The sequence below is a fragment of the Scomber scombrus genome, chromosome 9, assembly GCF_963691925.1.
Source record: "Scomber scombrus chromosome 9, fScoSco1.1, whole genome shotgun sequence".
Taxonomy (NCBI): domain Eukaryota; kingdom Metazoa; phylum Chordata; class Actinopteri; order Scombriformes; family Scombridae; genus Scomber; species Scomber scombrus.
This window is the reverse complement of record NC_084978.1, coordinates 25,687,278-25,710,278: the sequence shown is the minus strand read 5'-3', so window position 1 is coordinate 25,710,278 and position 23,001 is coordinate 25,687,278. Positions and strand designations below refer to the sequence as shown.

General features: G+C 39.3%; 2 protein-coding genes across 2 annotated transcripts in view; both read left to right on the top strand.

Moving 5' to 3' along the window:
- The first annotated feature begins 819 nt into the window (after positions 1 to 819).
- Positions 820 to 14,035, top strand: LOC133985644 (beta-1,3-galactosyltransferase 1-like). The gene is made up of 8 exons (XM_062425298.1): positions 820 to 861; positions 5,967 to 6,227; positions 6,565 to 6,573; positions 6,935 to 7,397; positions 11,445 to 11,586; positions 11,669 to 11,699; positions 11,827 to 11,941; positions 13,962 to 14,035. Exons 1-8 carry the CDS (start codon positions 820 to 822, stop codon positions 14,033 to 14,035), a joined length of 1,137 nt encoding a protein of 378 aa, XP_062281282.1.
- A 5,534-nt stretch (positions 14,036 to 19,569) lies between these two features.
- The window catches only part of LOC133985913 (mitogen-activated protein kinase kinase kinase kinase 4-like), a gene marked incomplete in the record, with an annotated part of 64,843 nt that continues 61,411 nt past the window's right edge, over positions 19,570 to 23,001 (top strand). The window contains 2 exon segments of the mRNA XM_062425655.1: positions 19,570 to 19,736; positions 21,246 to 21,311. Coding sequence (XP_062281639.1) covers positions 19,680 to 19,736; positions 21,246 to 21,311 — 123 coding nt within the window.

Sequence of the window (23,001 nt, the reverse complement as noted above, 5' to 3'; positions counted from 1 at the left end):
CACGATTTTTCAGGCTTTTCAAAATATATACACCATTCCTGCATACCTTCAGCTACAGACTCCATTCAAAGGTTAAAATGTAGCCACAAGTCTCATCTATAGATGTGTGTAATTTTGTGTGTTTCCTATGTTTTATACTTTTTGATCTGCGCACCCACATGTGCACCCTTTTCCTCTCCCATTCAGGTTGCTGCCTGTGCTGCTCTCTGTTGTCATGCTCTCCAGTCGTTAACTACCATGGAAACGACTGTGTTTGTGTGCAGCTGGCACAAGTTGAAGCACTGAATTATTTTGCCACTAGTTGTAACCTCCATCTACTTATTGCAGTGTCCGATAAATGTCTGGGTCTGAAGGCATCTAAATGCCCCTAACAGAAACCTTTCCGCTTCGCCACGGCCCGACGTGCGAAAGTGTGCGAGGTCCCGCCCCAACGCTGCTTGCAGCTTTAATTCAGTTCCAGCTTTTTGATCAGGGTGTAGTTTGTGGTGCTGTTGAACAGCAATGCCTTATACTTTAAGGTGTTTCTAATAGTTTGTCCATTAATGAGGACAGGGTTGCTTTGTTAGTCCGGATTAGTTTTAGTGGCGCTATTTCTCAAAAGGTCACACAATAGTCATTTGTTGTACATCCCAAGAAAGGAGAGACCAGTGTGATTAGGTACAAAGTGGAGGATTGAAATGCTGTGGGGTCAACATTCAAACATCCTTCATCCATGTTGTTCTGGTAGTTGCATAAACAACAAACGTGATTTGGGGTGGCCGAGCATGATCTTTTCTTAGTGAAAATCAAATTATGGTCATCTGATTATATGTCGGCCAAATGAAGCAGCAGTACCTGATGGACACAGAGCTTCTGAACAATGTAAGACCAGAAGGGCCTAGCATCTAGCCTCATGACAAAAAAAAGCTTTTTTCTTTTCTTTTTTTTGCTGCTATTGTCATTATTATCATAGCTGTGCTTCTCCATCTCTCTCTCTCCCCTTCCCTTCTTCTTTATCTTTCAACCCAATTAGTTGCCCACCTAGATCCCAGTTCTGCTCAAGGTTTCTTCTCTTTAAAGGATAGTTTTTCATTGCTGCTGTCCACCAGTGCTTGTTCATGGGGGATTGTTGAGTCTTTTTTACTTAAAGAGCACAGCTCTTAACTGCTCTTAACTATGGCAGCAGCTGTCTCAGCACTTAAGAGTCCAAGACAAATTTCCCTTCAGGGGCAATAAAGTATATATCTATCTATCTAGACTTGCTCTATGAGAAAAGTTTACTGAGATAACGTCTGTTATGATTTGGTGCTATATAAATAAAACTGACTTAATGTCACTAAGATATTTAATAACTATAAAATATATTAAGTCTTCTCCTGGTGTACTCTTTCCTCTTTCCTGGTGTACTCTTTCCTCCTTCCTGGTGTACTCTTTCCTCTTTTGAAAAAATCAACTCGATAACAATAAATGGGATGTCTATATTTAATAACCACTGCTATTCTTTCTCCCTTGTGCCTCCATATTTCCAGCTTTAGCTTTTTTCCCTGCCTTGCTCTCCTTCCTCAGCCAGATTATTGGAGCTGTGTACTACAACAAGTTATTTACTATTAGCTCAGCCTTGTCTGTATTGGTTATCACCAATTAATTTCTGATACTCAGACAAACCAGGGGAGTTCCATTCCCTCCTATCTCCTCCCGTTTTCTTTATCGTCCCCCATACTTCCTATCTGAGTGGTGCTCCCAATTGACGTACAGAACTCACTTTAATATATCCTCTTTGCCTGTCTTACTGTTTTCCTAATCATTGCTTGGGCTTGTTTGTACACTTGAATGTTTGTTGCCGTCCTCAGACTCTGTGTCAGTCCCAGAGTCAAACAAAGCATCATCCTCTGTGCCATCCAGTGGAAAAACGGCAGAGTTAGTGAATCTTTTATTTTTCAGATCTGTGCTCATACTCTGTCACGGCTCAATAAAACCTGCTCATCTGTCCTCTTTTTGCATATCGTTCTTCAACATCTGCTGTTGTCTAGAATTAGTGTCCAACAATACTTTTGATCAACACATTGGATCAGCATCCACCAGTTATTTTAAATTGTTTCGTACAACATACAGCAGTAACGGCTCATCAGTAGCCTATCTATTTTCATTAGCTGTTGACACAGCTGAAGCGTTATAGTTATTGTTATAGTTATTGTTCTTAGTGTGGATGGCCTTTTATATATAATCATATCCGGATCCAACCTCTCTTTGTATTTTACTGCTGTAGAGGACACATCAGTGTTTAAGGTGCATCTTATACACCGGTTTCTAAGGTATTATACCCTATATTAGATTACAGTTAATCTTCTATATTCATATTACTAGTACTACTAAACTGATGTAAATGTTTATCAAATTCACTCATGAAATTTCCGCAATTAGCTTTTCTAAAATGTCCATCTGTGTTCTCTGTGGTCTTGTATCCTTCCTGTATTTATTTTACTGGATTGGATAATGCTCACTGCCAACAGTCCCTTCCTGATACACTTGTCGGTCACATAATAGCACTAAAATAATGGTTACAAACATCAGATCTAGCACGTATTCCTTGCCATTATTTACATATATCCTTGTGTTTATTTAATACAAACAAGTTGTTTCACATCCAGCAACTCTTCTACTACCTGGCCATTGTAATCAGTTTTATTCACTCCCCCATACCGCATTATGTGAATTGGGGATTCTAAACCACACAGTGTTTCCTCTATTTATGCCTTCTATTCCCTCAAGTCTGCTGAATTCTAATTTTCTGCAAGGATTATAGAAATGTATAACCATACAGTTTTTTTCTACCCACACTTCAATAACCACACACTCCAGCCCAGTTCCAATATCAATAGTGTGAAAGGAATGTCCTCCTTCACATAGGTGGCACAACCCCTTCCTGCCCCACTAATGGATAAGTGGCAGTCCTACCTGACTGCCACTTATCCATTTATTCTGAACTCTAAGCTTGGTTTTAACCAAGATTCCTGGATACACAAAAGTTCTGTATTTTCCTCCCAGCTGTAGATGAACTGTTTGAAATCCAGAACATTAGCCATAAAAATTCTCGCATCCCACCAATACATTTATGCTTCTTGACTTGTCTGAATACTTAACTCATCCCTGCATTCCTCCTGTCTTACCTATCATGTCCAGATGAAGAACAACTGCTTTGACAATAATTAGGATTCTTTCTGTTTTAGATTTCCCCCCTGCTCAGTTTCTCCTGTCCAGTCATTTTGGCATAAGATAGTCTGCCTTTTGCACTTATCTGCTGTATTAAAGCCTTGCTTTATAGCCGCAATACACAACACTGTGTTCACCTTCACAGTTACAGCATTTCAGTTATATACCAGAACCACACTTTCTGTTTTCATGACGACCACAACACCTTGTACATCTCCTCTTGCTCTTGCACATTTTAGCTATGTGTCCAAACTCCTGGCAATTGAAACACCTCATTGGCTTCACAGTATATTTTATAAGTCGGAAACCAATTTCTTTTGGGATATCTTAGGCATTATCATAAGGTGAATTCTAACACAATCTTCGAACCCATCCACTATCACTGATCATGTAGCCTTCCATATAGCCTTCCTTCTGCATTTGTATGTAGATATCTGTTTAAAGAGATTAATTCTAACATTAACATAACTCAATACAAAGAAAACTAGCCTACATACTGTTTTATCGGTGTTCTACTGTTTACACAAGATGATGTAACCTTGTCAAAAGTTACTAGAGTTGTTTTTAACTGGAGCTAAATGGTTTTTAAAGGACCATTGTGTAGGATTTAGTGGAATCTAGTGGTGAGGTTGCAAACTGCAACAAACTGAACACCCCTCCACCTCTCCTGGCAAGCATTTAGGACAACCTACTGTGGCTGTTAAACTTGGCCAGTGTTTGGTTTGTCCATTCTGGGCTATTGTAGAAACATGGCTGGCTCTGTGGAAAAGGATCCAGTCCCTCTGTAGATATAAAATATTCACTCCAAAGTAACGAAAAACATCTTTATTAGATGATACACTAATAAAAACATATTTATGATTGTAATATTCCATTTCTTCCAAGTCCCTTCCTATAGATGCCAATAAATTCTACATAATGAACCTTTAAGGTTTCACAATCACTTTGCCTGTGATGTGGTTTTGCTCCTTCTTGATTATGCTGACTGATTGTTGTATATGTACCATGAGGGCTATAAAGTCAATCAAGTGTCCATTGTCTATAGAGAAGCTTGTAAAGCATATACAGTACTGTATACTATGCTATACATCAATATGAACAATGTGTTAACATGCATCAAACAGCTCTCTTCAAATGTTTTAGAGTTTTCATTAAGCCCAGAGGATTTTTTGGTTGTGCTGGTTTCTGATGAAAGCAGATCTTAATGGTGACTCCTTCCTTTGCAGTTTCACATAAATCACAGCTAATGAGAAATGCCTATGTTATTGGTAAAGGGAGAGGTAATATAAGCAAAGTGCTTCCTGATTCTAATCCAGGGATGGATAGTAAAGTGCTTCTGATGTGTAGTTAAGGGGCATTAAAGACGTCTATTTTCACTTTCACAGAGTTAGACAATGGTTGGGCCTGGTGTTCGTCATCATTGGAGCTGTGATGTTAGCTTGGTGCAGTTCAAACCTCAAGCCTTGGCAAATTAGGATGAGCAAATGTTCAACCAAATCTTGCAACAGTTTGACAACAGTTGGCATTGTAAGTATATTTATTGGTCTACATGTGATCATGTTGATACAAATGTCTCATAATATGTCAGCACTGTTTTTCCCTGTTAATGTGATAATAAGAAATGTCACACACTGAGTTGGCAGATGAGTCAGCAGTGATACATCACACATCACTGTTAACATTTGGTTGGTCTTTTTTTATTTCATTGCATGCTGTAGGGAAAGACACTTATGTGCAATTTGAAAATGTTACAACATAGCAACTGACAAACTACAATTACTCATTACATGTCAATCATTGATTGACAAAAAAAAAAGTAATTACTTTGCAAACATAATGTACATGCTGGTTGAACTAGCAGCCAGTTGGGAGGTATTAAATGGACATCTCACCAGATAGCAGTTATTGCTGATAACTATGGAAAGCAATCTAGTGCTACATCACAGTGAAGCTTTGAGATTTCATTATCCACTAAACTTCTCACAAGACAGCAAGCAAGCCAATCCCCAAATTGGGTGATGATATGAAGGATTGGTAACTGTAATGTATTCACTGTATTTCAAACTGAATTTCATTACACTGGTCATTACTAAAAAAACATAACTTATGAAGTTACTGCCCAACACTGATCCCTAGGCTTTATAAAATCTACTTTATAATGTACAGAGATAGAGGAAACTTGTGGTGACAAACACAGACACTCCAAATGTACACTTCCAGCTAGGTAAAGCTATCTCTATGGCCAATACGTGTTTTGGGTGTATAACAACAGGTTGCTCAAACACTACAGAGGTCAAATTTGTGCAATTAAAAGTGCAGTGTGTAGAGTTTAGTGGCATATAGCGGAACAGACTTGGAGAAATGGAATATCATATTCATAATTATGTTTTAATTCATGTATAATCACCTGAAATTAAGAATTGTTGTGTTTTTTGTTAACTTAGAGCCCTTTATATTATACAGTAGCCCAGCACAGACAAACCAAACACTGGCCCTGGATAGGGCTTTAGCATCTTTCACAAGTTTCACGGCCACCATAGGTTCTCCTGCTTGGAAGGCAAGGGTTAGGGGAGGTCTATTAAACTGGTTGCAATCTGCATCCTCACCACTAGATGTCACTAAATCTTACACACTGCTCCATTAAATCAGAGTCTAAATTCACATTGCCTTTTGTCTTATCATACCTTAACAGACAAATATTTTATCTTTTTAATGTTACAGCGTAGACAAGTTAAGTTGTAACACTCAATAAACACCAACCCTCTCTGCTTGCACAGACCCCATCAACTGACCCTTCACCATCTTCACCGTACTTTGTGGCATACCCGCACCAGTACCATTTCATACTGGAGGAACGGAATAGATGTAGGCAGGAAAGACCATTCTTGGTTCTTATGATTCCAGTCGCACCTCACAACAGAAAGGCCCGTGACGCCATCCGCAACACGTGGGGCAAAGAGACCAAAGTTCTGGGTCAAGTGATCAGCCACTATTTCTTATTGGGACGGTCTACAGAGGCAGATGGGTCAGAGGAACAAGTTAGTCGATTAATTTTTTAAATGACTGCATTCTCATTCACTGTCACTTTCAACCATCAAACAACTGTTTAAACAAGGGAAGGGAAAGAATTATTGAGGTTTGTTGAAGGAAAGGGTTAGGGTTACTATAATAACATGAACTGCACTAATCAATATTTTTATATCATCAATAGACCAAATGACGATGTTTTATGTGAAAGTGGTCGCCCATAAAAAACAAACTCAAAGAGTATTATTATATTAGCATATTTCAGATTTTTGTTCTGATTTTATGGGTCGCAACTTTGCTGATTTGGTTCATTCAAAGTCCTACTGTAATCAACCACTTTTCTAGCAGCACCAACAAGTAGCTATTTTTCAAAAAAGCTCTAATAATCTAACTGTATTATACACCCCCAGCACCAAACAGCAAAAAGGTAAAGCTGGGTGCTAGGTCATGAACACAGTGCTGCTTTAAGCTGCTAATTTCCAGCAGAAGTTTTTTGATGGCAAAACAGAACAAAACGCTGACTGAATATTGGACTTACATTCAACTGGTAATGTTGCTCCATAGCTACTGGATCTATAAACAGGCCATTACTTTCTCATAAATTGACCATACCAACAGGTTATAATATCTTAGTTGTGTTTACATCCTCATCTACTGATTCCAAGCAGCTAAAACATATTTGAGGGTAACGTCTGTTCTTCTATCTCCCTGTCTTTAGGTGTTACAGGAAAGCCAGAAACATCATGACATTCTCCAGAGTGACTTCTTGGACAGCTACCGTAACCTTACCATTAAAACTATGGTCATGTTCGAATGGCTCAGCAACCACTGCCCCAACACCTCTTATGCCATGAAGGTCGACTCTGATATGTTCCTGAATGTCCACAACCTTGTTAGCATGCTTTTGAAAGCCCCCCAACATCTGTACATGACAGGACTAGTGGCATTGAACGCCACTGTTCTTCGAGACCATAACTCAAAGTGGTTTCTTCCTTTTTCAGCCTTCCCTGAGTCTATGTACCCTCCTTATGCCATGGGACTGGGTTATGTATTCTCATTCGATTTACCTAAAAAGATTCTAAAGGCGTCTGCACATGTAAAAGCTGTTTACATTGAAGATGTGTATGTGGGATTGTGTATGAGACATCTAGGAATTACACCGACAAATCCTCCTAATGGTGGTTGGTTCAGGACAACAAAACCTGTTTGTTTAGAGAGTCCATGCCAAGACAGCTGTTACTGGACATCTGTCATTACAACAATACTAAGGAGCTCTGAGCAGCTTTTGGATACATGGGAAACATATCAGACTCAAGCAAAAAGTGGCTGTTAAAGAATTCTGCCTTAGCCTTACAGCTGTTAAAGGCACATCCTGCAACTACATAGGCCTCTGTTTTGCAGTACAGTAGTTACAACACCACTGTTTACATCGTAAGTTACTACCTTACTTTTAATACTAAGACAGATATTGTGAGACAGATTTCTATTTCTACAAATGTCTTATGGCTAAGCAAAATGTATTCATATTTTAGGTTCTTGCAAAGAGAGCACACATCATTGTAAAGATTTAAATGGTTTTGAAATACATTTTAAGATGGAAAGCAGTTTGTAAAATTGCTCTTGGTGGCAGCTCACAGTTCTAGGAAGTGTGTGATTAACCTTAGGAATCACACAAAGTTAGCAAGCCAAGCATATACCACACTGTGAAGTTGTTTGCACTCTAAGGGCCTGATTAACTAAAGGTTAGCCTGTGTAAAAGAAATGTGCAAGCTTGACATCAACCGCAAAAAAATGTGCAATCTGATCTACTAATGCGGTGCACTGACACTTGCGTCTTTCAAATGTGCAAGATTGTTATCGGCATGAGCTGCCCATTTAGTACGTTCACCTTAATGAATATGCAATATGTGCATTTTTACCACAGTGTGCAAAATACATGGAGGAGAAAATGCAAATATGTTACTTAGCACACGCATTGTGATTTACCAAACCTAAAAGTCATTTTGCAAACGGTAACTGCATCTATAAATAATACCTTTGAAGTGCAGGTATTAATCACCTGCGCACAAATGACTGTCACTGTCGAGAGGAGGAGACAGAGGCACAATGACAGAATATGCAGAGAACTGAGTTTTTCCCACCTGTGTTAATATTTTTGGAGTGGAATATTTTTGGTTTTATTAACAGTATTGACTTTGTCACAAATATTCTCCCATTTGGCGTTTTTTCTGGTAATATTTTTTTTGCTATATTTTAATATATTTGTTCACTTCTTCCACTAGAATCTCTATGGGATCACATTTCATTTTGCGCTTGTGGGCTTTCTGACTCTCTGTAACCAAAATATTCACCAAGAAAATTGCTTTTTTTCATACGAAGCACCCTTACAGACGCAAGAATGCAGGCATCTCTCAGGTGAGGGACATTGTGTCATTAGTTTAAGCTAGAAATCATTTTCCATAATGTGATGTGCAATAATTGCTTTGGTTAGTCAATAAAGTTTTACCCAAATGCATGTATGTTTAACACAAACTTTTTCGAGTGAAGGTGGATCTGATAACAAGGCGACGTAGTGTGAATTTACTAAACAACGAAAAGTACTTCACAATGAAAAGTGCCCATAACAGGCGCTGCAAGGGATGTGGCTTCTACCATTGATAACATGTCCTAGTGTGACTGTACATTTCATGTTAAATCTATTCTGCATGAAAATATGGCCGAATGGAAATAAGAAAATAATGTTAAATTCCTTCTCAGATTAAAGCACTCTTCATGGATGCAGGCTTCTTATGCAGTTATGCTGTAAATGTAAATGTAAATGTAAATGTAAATGTAAATGTAAATGTAAATGTACAGTATTTTCAACAAACCAATTGCTAATACAGTTTTTGAAAGGTGTTGATTCAACTTTCAATATAAACTCATTCAACTCATTGATGCAAATGTGTTAGACTGAATATCATAGTCTTTATGGAAGTATAGTTGATTGCAGGGCCATTGGATTAGACAGCAATAGTTTTAGCCAAGTGTATCCACTAGTACACTCCATAACTGGCAACTGAGTATATATCATGAAGTAGCCAAAGGAGTAATTGTAATGAGAAAGAAAGGGATTGTTATATGGTTTCTGACTTATTTGCCAACAGTGGAGGTAAATGAAACATCATGTTAAAACATAAACTGTGACTTTGAGAAGTGTTATCACTGATAATACGCACCTGCACTGGCTCTGTGGAGGTCGTTGGTCCATCAGTTGGTAGGTCCTTCACTTTGGTTCAGATTAAGTCTTAACAAATATTGTACAGATTGCCATGAACTTTGATACATACATTCTTTGTCCGGGATTAACCCCAATGACTTTGTGGTATCCAGACTTTTCCTCTAATGCTGCTATTAGGTTGATGTTTTTTGCTTTTTAGTTAAATATCTTAAAAGGTATTGGTTGAATTGTAATGAAACACACACACACACACACACACACACACACACACACACACACACACACACACACACACACACACACACCTGATCATAATTCATTATAGAATTTTGAAACCATCTATAAATATTTTTTAATATTGACCATCTTTAACTTCTAATGATGAAGTTTGGTGTTGTTTGACAGGCTCATTAACAGTAACAGTAAGTCACCAGAGAGCTCTAATTAGCACTGCTGACTCACCAAGCATGTGTGTGTACATGTAGAAGTTGAAAATGCAGGAAACAGCTTCTTGTATCAAGTTAGCCATTTCCCAAAGTAATGAAACTAAGGAACATTTCTGAAAACCATTAATTTGTAATTACTTTGTAGCTGCAAAATGAGAGATTATGAATTGACTTCACAGAAATCAACTGAGCCAGCAGTCAATGAAGGCTTTTCCATAAAAATCAATCAGTGGTGGAGCTGCCACACTTCGATGGATGAATATTTCATTTTATGCAGCACACCTTGCTACACTGAAACAAATAAGCAGATTAATAATTCAATGATACAACTGAAATGTCTGTGTCTATCTATGTATGATTTTAAAAACATGTCATTTGAATTAATTTATCTGTCATGCATACTGTATATAAATATATATATTTTAAGTGAAACATATAAATGACTGTTTTACTGCTCTGAGTAATGATTATTTTTGTCTAGTGGTTGTGAGGGAGACGCATGTAGATCACACAACACAATCTCAATCTGATTTCTAGATATCTGTTTTCTTACCCCTCCGTCTTCCGCTCTCTCACCCCTGTGCTTCATCAATGTGCGTCTTATCAATACTAACCTACACATGGTTTTAAACTTTTTATAGCTACAGCTTAACAGACACATACTGTGGTCGGACGGCTGAGAGGAAATGAAACATGGTGATGTGATGTTTGAAGAGCTGCAAGGCCCTGAGTAAAATTGTATGTTTTATGGTTCTAAAAGCTATCCCATGTTTGCAAAACAGACAAAAGTCAAATGAATAAAAAAGGGAAGAAACAAATCAAAGGACACCCAAACATACTATTGTATAGAAGCCCCTTCCTGATATGACTGACATCATTATGAACCGAAAGAAGACAGTGTCTTGCACCTCCAGTGTGGTTATTTTCTCATAGGAAGTTAAAGTTCAGCCTTGAGATGAGCAGAGGTGGAAAGTAACGAATTACATTTACTCGCGTTACTGTAATTACTGAGTAGTTTTTTTGTGTACTTGTACTTTTTAAAGTAGTTTTAAAAATCTGTAAATTTACTTTTACTTACGTATGTTTTGTGTGAAGTGTTGTACTTCGCTACATTTTAAATCACCTCCGTTACTGAGTTAACTAAGGAAATGTCCATTAGACGTCGTGCCGTCATCTGTCTCACTCTGCAGCTGTTTCACTCTGCAGGTACAGGCATTTTGAATGATGCGTTCAAGTGCAAGGACAGCGTCGGAAATGAGAGAATTTAGCGAATGGTGCACAGGGGCACAGCCTTTTTAACAGGGGTACTTAAAAGTTTGGTCTTCTTTGCTGATGCATTTAAAGAAAAGTTATTGCTCTTGTGACCGTGACCCGTATTGATTTATAGATTTGCAGTATGACTGTTGGTGAAAAAAAGGATGGTCTACAGCAGGGGCGATTGTAGGACTAGGATCACACCTTTAGAGGGGCTCAGCTCCTAATGGGAATTTGACATTCAATGCCCTGCAAGTGTTTAAAATAAATAAATAATAATAATTCAGTGTTTCCCACACAATTTTTAGAGACTATGGAGGGTTTCATATTTATTTTTCGGGGTGCTGAGATCAAATTTATACAGAGCCCCCGAGGGGACATGGAGGTCAAGAAAAAAAATCTGTACATATCTCGGGATCCCGACTTAGCTGCGTCAGAATCCCGAGATAGGTAAGTCGGGATCCTGACTTAGTTAACTCCGGATCCCGAGATAAGTACAGATTTTTTCCCCCTGCTCTCTGTGTCCCCTCAGGTGCTCTGTAGTGACGTCAATGTTCTTCCGGGTCAGTTTGGTATCATGGAAGACAAGAACAACAACAATGGAGCAGTTCATAGAGTTTTATTTCGAACTTGGCCTCAAATATAAAGATAATCCAAATCCCCTCCATGGTTCCACATTGCCTCTTGAAGCGAGGCTGCTTCAAGAGGCAACGGGCAGAGGCAGCCGAGGCTGCTGAACCGATGGCTGCTGAACTGATCCGGAAGTACATTGACCTCGAAAAGTTATCTCAGGATCCCGAGATAGGTAAGTCGGGATCCCGACTTACCTATCTCGGGATCCTGACATAGGTAAGTCGGGATCCTGAGATAACTGGCCTCTTTTTTTTCCCACCTTGTTTTTTTTTTTTTTTGCCTCATGTCCCTTCGGGGGCTCCGTAAATTTAGGGGTGTTAGAGCATCCCAAAAAAGGGTCTACAATCGCCCCTGGTCTACAGAATCCCGGTTTAATGCCACCTTCAATTCAATGGTTGTGTTGTTTGAAACTGTTTTATGGGATGGTCTTCACTAAAATGACACATATGTCCATATATGTTGTAAATGTCGTGTGTTGACATATTTAATTTTGTCATTGAAGTTGAATTTGTAAATGTATACCTTTACCTTTAATCAAAACAACTAGTTAGAGATTTATGTCCCATCACTTTAAAAAAGTAACTTTTACTCTAAATACATTTTTAACAAGCTACTTTTTACTTTTACTTGAGTATATTTTTTAGACCAGTACTTTCACTTGTACTAGTTAAATTTACTTGAGTAGAATATTTCAGTTCTCTTTCCACCTCTGGAGATGAGAGAAAATGCAAACATAAGCAACAGCACTCTCTTGTGGTAAGAAGATGCATAAGAGAGAACGCAGTGTTGTGGGAATTGAGAGATTATGAGGGAAACATCACAATATATGTCAATAAAGTCAGTGGTAGCTGCCAATTAAGTTTCCAATCATGTTTAATGAAGAAATGACAATTATATGTAGAAGGATTCCAAAACATTACTCTTTAGTTTTGACCTTCTTTTAATTGTGGGGAAAATCCTGTGTCCACATGTTGCTTCATGAGCTTTTCGTTTTCACAGTATGTTCCACCTTATCTGCTCAAAAATTAATCGCCAAAGTTTCATTTCATGACCTCCTGACCTCCAAGGCTGCTTTATCATCCAGCATCCTTTGTAGACAGGTACTGTGAGTCTACGCTACATTCAGAATGAATATCCTGTCACATGGTGTTCTTTTTCAATGTCACTGCATTTGTGTGTCTACAAAAGTCAGTAAACATCTGTCTGAAGCTCCTCCATGAGAAAAGGCCAGATAAAGAGACACTGAGGGAGGCAGAGACAGATAAAGAAATGTGCTCAGCCAGCCTGTGAGAATCACTTCAATATAGCTCTGCACGATCTATGATGTGGGGTTTCCTCCCAGCCGAAAACTGTTTGAGATGCCAGGCATCTGATGAGTGATGTGAGTGCTTGTTCTTGTATTACTTGTACTAAGGACCAAATGTTCTCGAATGAATAAAAACATAGAAATGCCATCTCAATGTGAGGAAATGTTGTTATGCAGTAGCTGCACTGTAAATACTTTGACAAGTCCAAGGTTAAACTGTTATGGTTCTTAAGTGACCTCAACTTAATTACCACACTTTATGTTTTGCTTTCTCAAGCACCACCGTCATTACTACAGTGGCATTCAGCACTGTGAAAGCTCTGGTGTTCAAGTTGTTTACGGATGTTTACGGTTGGCACCCTCCTATAGTAAGGTGGTCTATGTGAATGTGAGAGCTAGTCAGGCTCAAAACACTAGCCTGACATGAATTACAAGAGAGCACGTAGGGAAAAAACTTTAAATATTGCTTCTGTCTGGTGTGCTGTGGACATATCACCACACCAGCAATTACTCGCAAGCTTATGATTACTCCATGACTCCATGATTCCTTACATTGGAATCAGAAGAAATGCATCCCTTAATAATGTAAAAACTGGAACGCTGGACAGCAAACAGAAGAGAACCAAGGTAGCAAAAAATATCTATGGTGGCGGTTCACCATCAACACATGTAGGCTGTCCACTTGGTATTTAATGGTCCCTGGTTGGCATGTAGAAGGTTCTACAGGATCTCTTGGCAAGTACGGATAAAACCTGATCCTTTACATAGATCATAGTGTTATACACATACTTCCTGGATTCATCTACAGGGTCTGCTGCTTCTCTTGCAGCTACTCTGTAACCCCATGCCTCTGACTATTTGTGTCTTTTACAACCTCCAACTGCAGAAATTCCCTTCAAGACAGCTGGGTTGGAGGGTCCTACACAACTGAGCGTCTGGCATGGGAGGACTCAAACTTGAGACAGCTCCAAGTTACAATTTGCAAGCTATGAGTTTTGGGAGAGGTGAGGCCAATTTGGGTTGAGAATGACCTACAAGAAGCCACACTCTCTATGTTTGACTCAGTGTCAGCTCTCCTATAACCTGGGAACTAGGCCTGGTTTGGGTACATCATTCATCACAAGGTTGGAATGCCAGCATGCCAAAACTAGGACACCGTTGAGCCATTTTGACTACCTGGTGTCAATGAGTTTCTCCCATCTCAATTTCTCTCTCCCTAAGTCTCATCTTCGCTCACCTCTGACACCACTGCTTACTCCACTTTCCTTCAACGTGTGCATCAGGTTATGATTTCACACAGTCTTCTGAAGGCTCTTTGTGGCCCTAACACCTTAACAAATCACATTAAGTTGTTTTTTCTCGAAATTAGTCACGCATCTGTACATGTAAATAGAATTAGCCTATAACAAAGTAGCTTTTTTTTACCTGCTGAGTCAACTGAATGAATGCCCTTATTCAGCAACACCTTGCTTCACCCTCAGTCACCACATATCCACACTTGGAAGCTGTCCAGTGCACACACAGTATTATCTCTGCATTACTGAGCAGCCCTATTGGAGCAGTTGGGGGTTAAAAGCCTTGGTCAGAGGCACTTGAGTCAGAGTCAGAGTGTCAATACCTACCGATTTACAACAAAATGAGGTGTCTTATAATGATCTTCTCAGTATGTGATTCGGTACACTAACTATTAAGAAATTAGCAGTCCTTAAATGATGAAATTACTTACTTATGGACATATATGGCACTATTTTAGTTTGTCCAGTCAGGTGTAGGTCGAAAACGTTCACATTGACATCTCATGAAGATGATCGATAGCCATCTACTGTGCAGCCTGCTTCGATTGATACCTGTCCTTCTCAGCTGATCTAAAACTGATGTTCTTACTGTATGAGTTTCAATTCAAAGACTTAAGTGGATGCTTTTAGTTCTTAATGTTCCTAACTGCAGGATCAGGCGTCTATGGATCTGAGATGTATTCAGATGTGTTGTCAGACTCTTATTTTTGTTAAGCTTTTCTTTTTGCTACTGTCTTTTACTGACCCTTGGCATTTTTTGCCTTTATTATTAGAAACTTGTGGCATAGAAAACAACAGGAAACAAGGGGAGAGATATACAACAAAGATCCCTTGCCAGACTCAAACCAGGGATGTTGCAGGTATGTGGCATATGCTGTAACCACTTGGCTATGGGGCACTCCGATATTGTTTTTTTTCTTCCTTTTTTCCTTGTGTGCAAGCTATTTTCTAAGTTATAGTCAAGTTTGAATAGAATAAAGTAGATTGCTTTGCCTTTCCAAATAAGAACCCACCGTCCTTCTCTTCAATTCCGAGGTACTGACACCGATGTTTAACACTAAATGTTTCCTCATGCATTTATATGTGTGCAAGTGTCCTCAGGAAGTAGTTTAGATAAGTGGAATCTCAGCTACCTTACATGTTGCTTGCCTGCATTCTGCATATAAACACACACTCTCTCTCTCTCTCTCTCTCTCTCTCTCTCTCTCTCTCTCTCTCTCTCGCTCTCTCTCTCTCGCTCTCTGTCGCTCTGTCGCTTACATACACGGAAGGAAAGAAATGATGGCGATATGGACAAAAAGACACACAGCTTCTATCACTCTGGAATGTTCTTATTCAATTGTTTCTGAGAATGTTGTCTTATTTAGGTTGGATAAGTGTCCAGAAATGTGTGTGTTTGCGTGTGCGTGTGCGTGTGTGTGTGTGTGTGTGTGTGTGTGTGTGTGTGTGTGTGTGTGTGTGTGTGTGTGTGTGTGTGTGTGTGTGTGTGTAGGCAGCTGACCCTGGTGTGAACAGGGCCACTGTGTGAGACCACAGAGAGACCATTCTTCACTGCGACACAAACTGCACTCACACACACTGCACGCTCACAGCCACCCTCCCCTCTCTCGCTCTCTAATTTGTCACATTCACTAACACACACACAAACACACATACAGAGGGTGCAAGAGAGTCACTTGCCGTCGTTCTCTCATTCTCCCACACTCACACTAGCACACACAACTCTAGCATAGTCTTTCTGTTTCTGCCCAACACACATACACACACACACACAAACACACACACACCCAGTGGATATGTCCCACCACATAATGACCCTTATTTCACCATGCTGACTGTGACTCACTGCTTCAGTCAGGAGACTGGAATGTCAAGCTCCATCTCTCTAGTATATTTTACAGATTTACATAGAAAATAATTATATTATACTTGAAAATTGGTCAAACATAATGGCATGGTTATGTTTAGAGGTGGACACTTGATAGCATTTATTTTTTAAATCATAGTAAATTGCTGTTTCATTCAGTTTGCAACCATTTATGGTTGCCAGGCTGCCATGCAGATTACAGTAATTATAGGACCTTTTTTTTGCAGTGGACATTTTGACTTTGTTTTAGCGGGAAAAGCACAGGAGCAACTAACAGGATTAATGATTATTCCATTTAGATGTGCTAAGATATACCCGCATTCACAATGTAAGAAGTTTCTGGTACTGGTACAGCGCGTCATCCACCAGTTGAAAGATCTGTGGTTTGACTCTTAGCTCCTCCAGTCCACATGTTGATGTGTCCTTGGGAAAGATACTTAACCCCAAATTGCTCCCTATGGCTGTGCCAATGGTGTATGAATGGTGTATAAAAGCTCTTTGAGAGGTCAAAAAAGACAAGAAAAGCGCTATATAAGTACAGTCCATTTACCATTTACACTCAAACAAGTCTGTTGTGAAAAGGTGTATTAGCTACCTACTGTTTCTTGCATTGAAGTTGCAAGCGGAAAAGTTTTTGTCACAAAAGACATTTTGACATGTCGCAGTAAGAAAAGCCCAAGTGTAAATAATAACATAATAATGACTGAATTTCATCTAGCTGCTTCCGTTTCAGAGTACTGCTATCGTGCTTCCTGGCTCGCTGTCAAACTGTCACGCTGTCGTGGCTCACTGAGACTCACTTGAATAGAAAAGAGCCATCACTGATGTTATTAGTAACACCTGTGCTTTTCCTGCCATGACAAGTCAAAATATCTGCTGTGAAAAAGGTTGAGTTCCTTAATGGTAATTGGGGCTGGATTTTACACAGTGGACCGGCGAATATTTTAAAGTGTCAAAGCAGGCAGAGACCAGTTGTAGCTAATAACATTAATCATGGCTCAGTTCCATTGTATGTGTGCCAGAAGCCAGTGAGCCAGCATGTTCAACACCACGCCCCCCCCAAGCACAGACTGCTAAATGGAATTCAGCCGTTATTAATGTTATTAATTACACCTGTGCTTTTCCTACTTGACATGTCTAAATATCTGCTGTTAAAGGTGTACAGCTTAAATGTGCAGTGTGTAAGATTTAGTGGCATATAGTGGTGAGGTTGCAACCACCTGACTTTGGTGTTTAGTTTGTCTGCTTTAGGCTGCTATAGAAATCCGTCGGTGCAACATGGCGAGAATGTAGAAAGGGGCCAGTTCTAAGTCCCCAGGAACAATGCTGGACTTTGAGGCCAGTTTAACAAATAGCGATTTTCCATTATACCGTTCTAGCACTACTAGGCTTGTTGACTCAGTTTGGTACCAGGAATTACCTTTTCCATTAATTCATAGTACCTCCTCAGCGTGGTCGGGGTCGTAATAGCACAGCTGCACGAAACTGCCGTGACTTCGTTTTATATGCGACACAAACACATAAACAATGGAGGACATGGAGGCGATGGTGTACTTGCTGCTTGGCCTGTGGCTTTTGTCACACACAAGGCAAGAGAAGAGAGCAGAATCGCTGTAACGCTGTTGCCGGTATTTAAAAATGGCGGGTTTTGATTCTTGTGTGGGATGACGCGCTCATGACTCTTCCAGTGACGACACTCTGACCAATCAGTGGCCGGCAGTCTGTTGACGTCACATTTTAGTATCGGCTCGGCTCGCTTGGAACCTCGCCAGAGCAGGTACTAAAAAAGTACCAGGTACCAGGTACTATCCCTAATGGAAAAGTAAAAAAAAAACGAGTAGAATCGAGTTGAGTTGAACCGAGTAGTGCTAGAACTGTATGGTGGAAAAGCCCCAAAAGTGGCCAAACCATGGAATTACAACTTACAGGTCCAACAGGGGCCCAACAAGACATTTCCCGCACACAATCATGGGAAAAAAAACAGATTTAAAATGTTATATCATTTATTTCATTAATCAGAATTTGATCCTATCACATTTTGAAAGTCTAAAGAGCCCCGCAATTTAATTGTTTTATGGGGCCCATAGAGCATGCGCATTTTTTGGCTTCACAAACCACTGAATAGCTTTCATGGGAATCAACAGGGCCCCGCCTCCAATGCTGTATCCAGTCCTGTTTACACAACCATGGCCCCGCTCCCTATGTAGATATAAAGGGCTCATTCAAAGCTATTGAAAACATATTGTATCTTATTAGATGATTATACACTAATAAAAACATACCTATGAATAATATGTTCCATTTTGCAAAGTCTGTTCTACTATATGCCATTAAATTCTACAGACTGCAACTTTAAAATCACTGCTGTCATCTGTAATGGGTGAACATGGATGTTTTTTTATTATGAAAATATTAAATAAATGATAAAATAACAGCAGTGCTCTCCTACTGAATGAAAACTCGAATAATATACTTGGTTGTGAAACATTAAGATGGTGTTAACGTGAATAGTGCTGACAGAGAGCTTCTCTGAGAATAACACACGGGCACATGTACACACCGACACACGTGGAAGTTGTTCATGCTACATTTAGTCATCTTCACTATGCTGCATTTGTACGCAAAAAGCATGAAAACTAAAGTTTATCCTTGCCTCCGTGGTTGTCAAACTTTCTGAGTCACTCAACGAAGAAGAGAAAAAAAGTCTCTTCTCAGGAGTAAAACTCAGCTTTGTCAAGCTAGACGGAGTGACAACAACCGGACGCAGGGGATTTTTCGTTATTAAAGCTTAGAAGTGGTCAGAGTGAGACTTGGGTTTGAGATAGTACATAAAACACAGAAGAAACTTAATTTAACAAAAGAAAACTTTCAAACACACGTGTGCATACATGTTAGATAATTTACATACTTAAATACATACTTAATTTACATAAACGTAAATCTGCTCTGATATATCATATTATTTGTCTGTTTTTTTTAAATTTGATTTAGTCTCTTCAGTGAAGCTCTATAGCTCAGGGGCTCTCATCCTTTTTCACATCAAGGACCCCTAAACTGACACAAATTTGACAACAGACCCCCATTTGACCAGATTTTTGTTTACAGATGTTTTATGACAGAAAGTGTATAAAACTCATGACCACAATAGTCACAAATTCTGTCACTGTGTTGTATAGAATTACAGTGAAAAATAAATAATTCCCCTTGTTGAACTTTGAGTACCACTTCTAAAGCCTCTATCAGGCTGCTGACAATTATTGTGAAAGGTCTTCCCGGAAGTGTAGCTAAGAACGTGTGCTATCTTGATATCGCTTGCTAAAACTTGAGAATGGACCCGAGTAAAGGGAGAGCCGTTAGTTCGTTAACGCTAGTAGAGGAGGAAATCTGACCGTCCATGTCTTGACTACAAACATTAACCGTGCTGACAACATAATTGGCAGCAATGTCGAGAGAAAACACCACTCGGAGTTTGGACAGCATAGACCTCGCTGCTTTACGAGTAAGTACAAAAAAAAAACGCCTGCCTGTGTGTTTAATGAAATGTTTGAGTAAACATTGGAGGATGTGGTGGGTGTCGCTTCAAAACTTAACGGTAGTTCCAAGCAGTCAGGAGTTAAGTTTTATGTTTATCTAACGGTCTGCACTGATTTAATGTACTGTTAAACAAACTTCATTGTGTGCTAACTTTATACATGAGTTCCTTCTAAGCTGTCCTGTAACATTTATGCTTTCTGTCTGCATTGTGTTGTGTTTGGTGGAAGTTTACAAGCTGCAGTGTTTACACACAGGACTTTTTTTCTCTGGCTGCCTTGCTGAAAAGCTGACATGCAACAAGTAGGAGACATTTAGAGAGGCCGCAAAAATAAACAGTGTCTGTTTAATGACATTAAAAAGAGACATTTTTACTAAGTGACACAGTATTAGAACCTAACTCACTTTATTCTAACTATTCCCACTAGTCTCTTAAAGTGTCTCGTGCAAATGTATGTCATGTTGTTTCATGGTACTTGCATTATTTCTACAACACAGGAGATGGAGTTAAATAGTGGCACTTACATTGTGATGATACTCCGATAAATCAGTAATGTCATGCCTTATAAATGAAGCTTGTTGTCCACATTTGCAGTCCCATTTCCTCAGTCCCCATCCCCTGCATAACACTGCATTGTTCTTCTCTATATGCCATTAGCAGTGGTGGAAGAAGCACTCACATCCTTTATTTATGTAACTGTACCAATACAGCAATGTAAAAATCCTCTATCACAAGTAAAAGTCATGCATGAAAAAAAACTTCAATAAAAGTACAAAAGTATTGGCAGCAAAATGTAGTATGCAGTATTGCAGTGAAAGTACATAAGTAGTATGAGCTTGATGTAGTATGCAGTATTACAGTAAAAGTACTGCAGTATTATGAGTGATGTAGTATGCAGTATTACAGTAAAAGTAGTGGTTTGGTCCCTCTGACTGATGTATTATTATATATGACATCATTAGATTATTAGTAGTGAAGCATCAGTGTTAGAGCAGCATGTTACTGTTGTAGCTGCTGGATGTGAAGCTAGTTTAAACTACTTTTAAAATACAGTATCATAAAGAAATATCACAATTAATAGACATCTGAAATATGAGCCCGACTACACACTGCTTTTTGTAAGACGTCACAAGGCAAAGAGGTTGGAAACCACTTCATTTTTAACAATGTGTTGTATTTTAAAAGCTTGTTATGTCATATATTGTGTCACATCTTGTGTTTGAAGCAGTCAAATAAAAGGAAGAGTAAAGTAGAATCAAATATAAATACTCAATAAAGTACAAGTACCTCAAAATTGTACTTAAGTACAGTATTTGAGTAAATGTACTTAGTTACTTTCCACCACTAGCTTATAGTACTTCTAACTGAGTCTATAAAACAGCTTTTCATTTGACTCTACTCTCCTTTCACGTCCCTCCAGTCCAATACTACTCTCTTCTCATTTCTGCTTCTTAACCATGTTACGTTTCCTTACAGGATCCAGCAGGTATCTTTGAGTTGGTGGAGGTCGTGGGCAATGGAACCTACGGTCAGGTGTACAAGGTAAGCAGGTCCACACTCTCCTTATTTATCATATTTACAGTAAGTAGGTGTTTTCTGCACACTGAGCCGAATGTAAACACAGTGGCACGCTGTGCAAACTGTTACAAACACACACACACAGATCTGTCTTATCATGCTTCCATTTAAACGCTGTTTGCATACATTAACAGTGGCAGTGAGTTCACATCATGAGCCAGCAGCTGCCACGACACATGTTGGCACGCATCATATCGCAACATCTGATGCGTCACTTCTGGTTCATCTTACTAGAGCTACTTCCAGTTAGTTTAGAAGAAATAAAAGAAACATAGTGCTGACTGAAATATCCTGCATCCTCTCTCTCTATCTCTCTGTCATACACACACACACACACACACACACACACACACACACACACACACACACACACACACACACACACACACACACCAGCAGCATCTGCAGCATCTTTTAAATGCCCTGGGTGGAGCTCACTTCCTTATCGCAATATCTGTTTGTGTATGAGCGGTTTGTGGTTACCGGAGGTGTTTAGACATATTTAGAACGGTGCAGCTGGTTGAGACCTCGGTGCAAATCATGTTCACAAGCCTCTCCTGCACACTAAACTACCGCATTACTATTTCCACAGAGTATGGACTAGTTTCAGTTCTGAGCATGGCAAAATAACAAACAAACAAAAAACAGGCTGTTAATATCAATTTTTCGTTTTTGTGTAATAATTTAGTTAAAAATGACACGACTTCTTTAAGGGTTTTTTTGTACTCTCATCAAACTCTGAAACTTCCTGATGCTAGTGTAGTTTGACTGCCATATTAAGACATATAATGTTATATATAACATACCAAATATGGTTAAAAAAAGACAAAAACACACGTTTACACAGTCTAATATTTGAAATCGGCTTAACCCAATATGAAAACTGAAAAACTGAATGGACTTTTAAAGTAGGAGGTTTATTTACCTACAGCACTAGATCTGTTAAGCAGGTGTGAATTGAGGCCACTGTTTGCTGTGATCCCACGCTGTCACTGTTCCGCTTGAACTTTGTGGCTAATCTGTGCATCTTTTTTTTATAAGCTTGCAGGCTTTCAGGGTTTGAATTGAGATAGAGGTGCAAAGTTGAGGGTTAAAGAGCCAATAAGTGTGCGGAAGGTCTGCAGAAATGAGACAGAAGGTGGGTGTGTTGCCTCGATTGCCACTCGATTTCCTGAAAGAGGAAACGTTGCAAAAGACGTACGGGACACTGAGAGGCCTGTGTGTGCCGGCCCTTGACACAGGCCGGCTTTGACACAGAAAGTCGAGATTTACAAATTTCATCCTGTGACTCACTTCCATTGATGGTTTTTAACAAGACAAACCCAGCCAGATGTAGGAAGAATGATATGCATAGTCTTACCCAGACATTTACAGTGATGATTTTGATTTCTGTCATGTGAATCATTCAAGTTAATTCAGCATACAGAGGAATTTGAAAGAAAAAAAAGGCAGCTTTATCTGAGAGAATGAAATGACAGACAGGAAAACACTCCTCCTTTCTGGGTTCAGCCCTCTCAAATCACCCGTCAGCCTTACTTGACTCATCACTGGTTTTAAAGTGCTGCAGTGGATTGAACTTGTAAATAAACATGATTAAAAATCATTTAATAACAAGTGCTGCTTATGCTGCAAGACTTAATTGCCTCTCCCATTC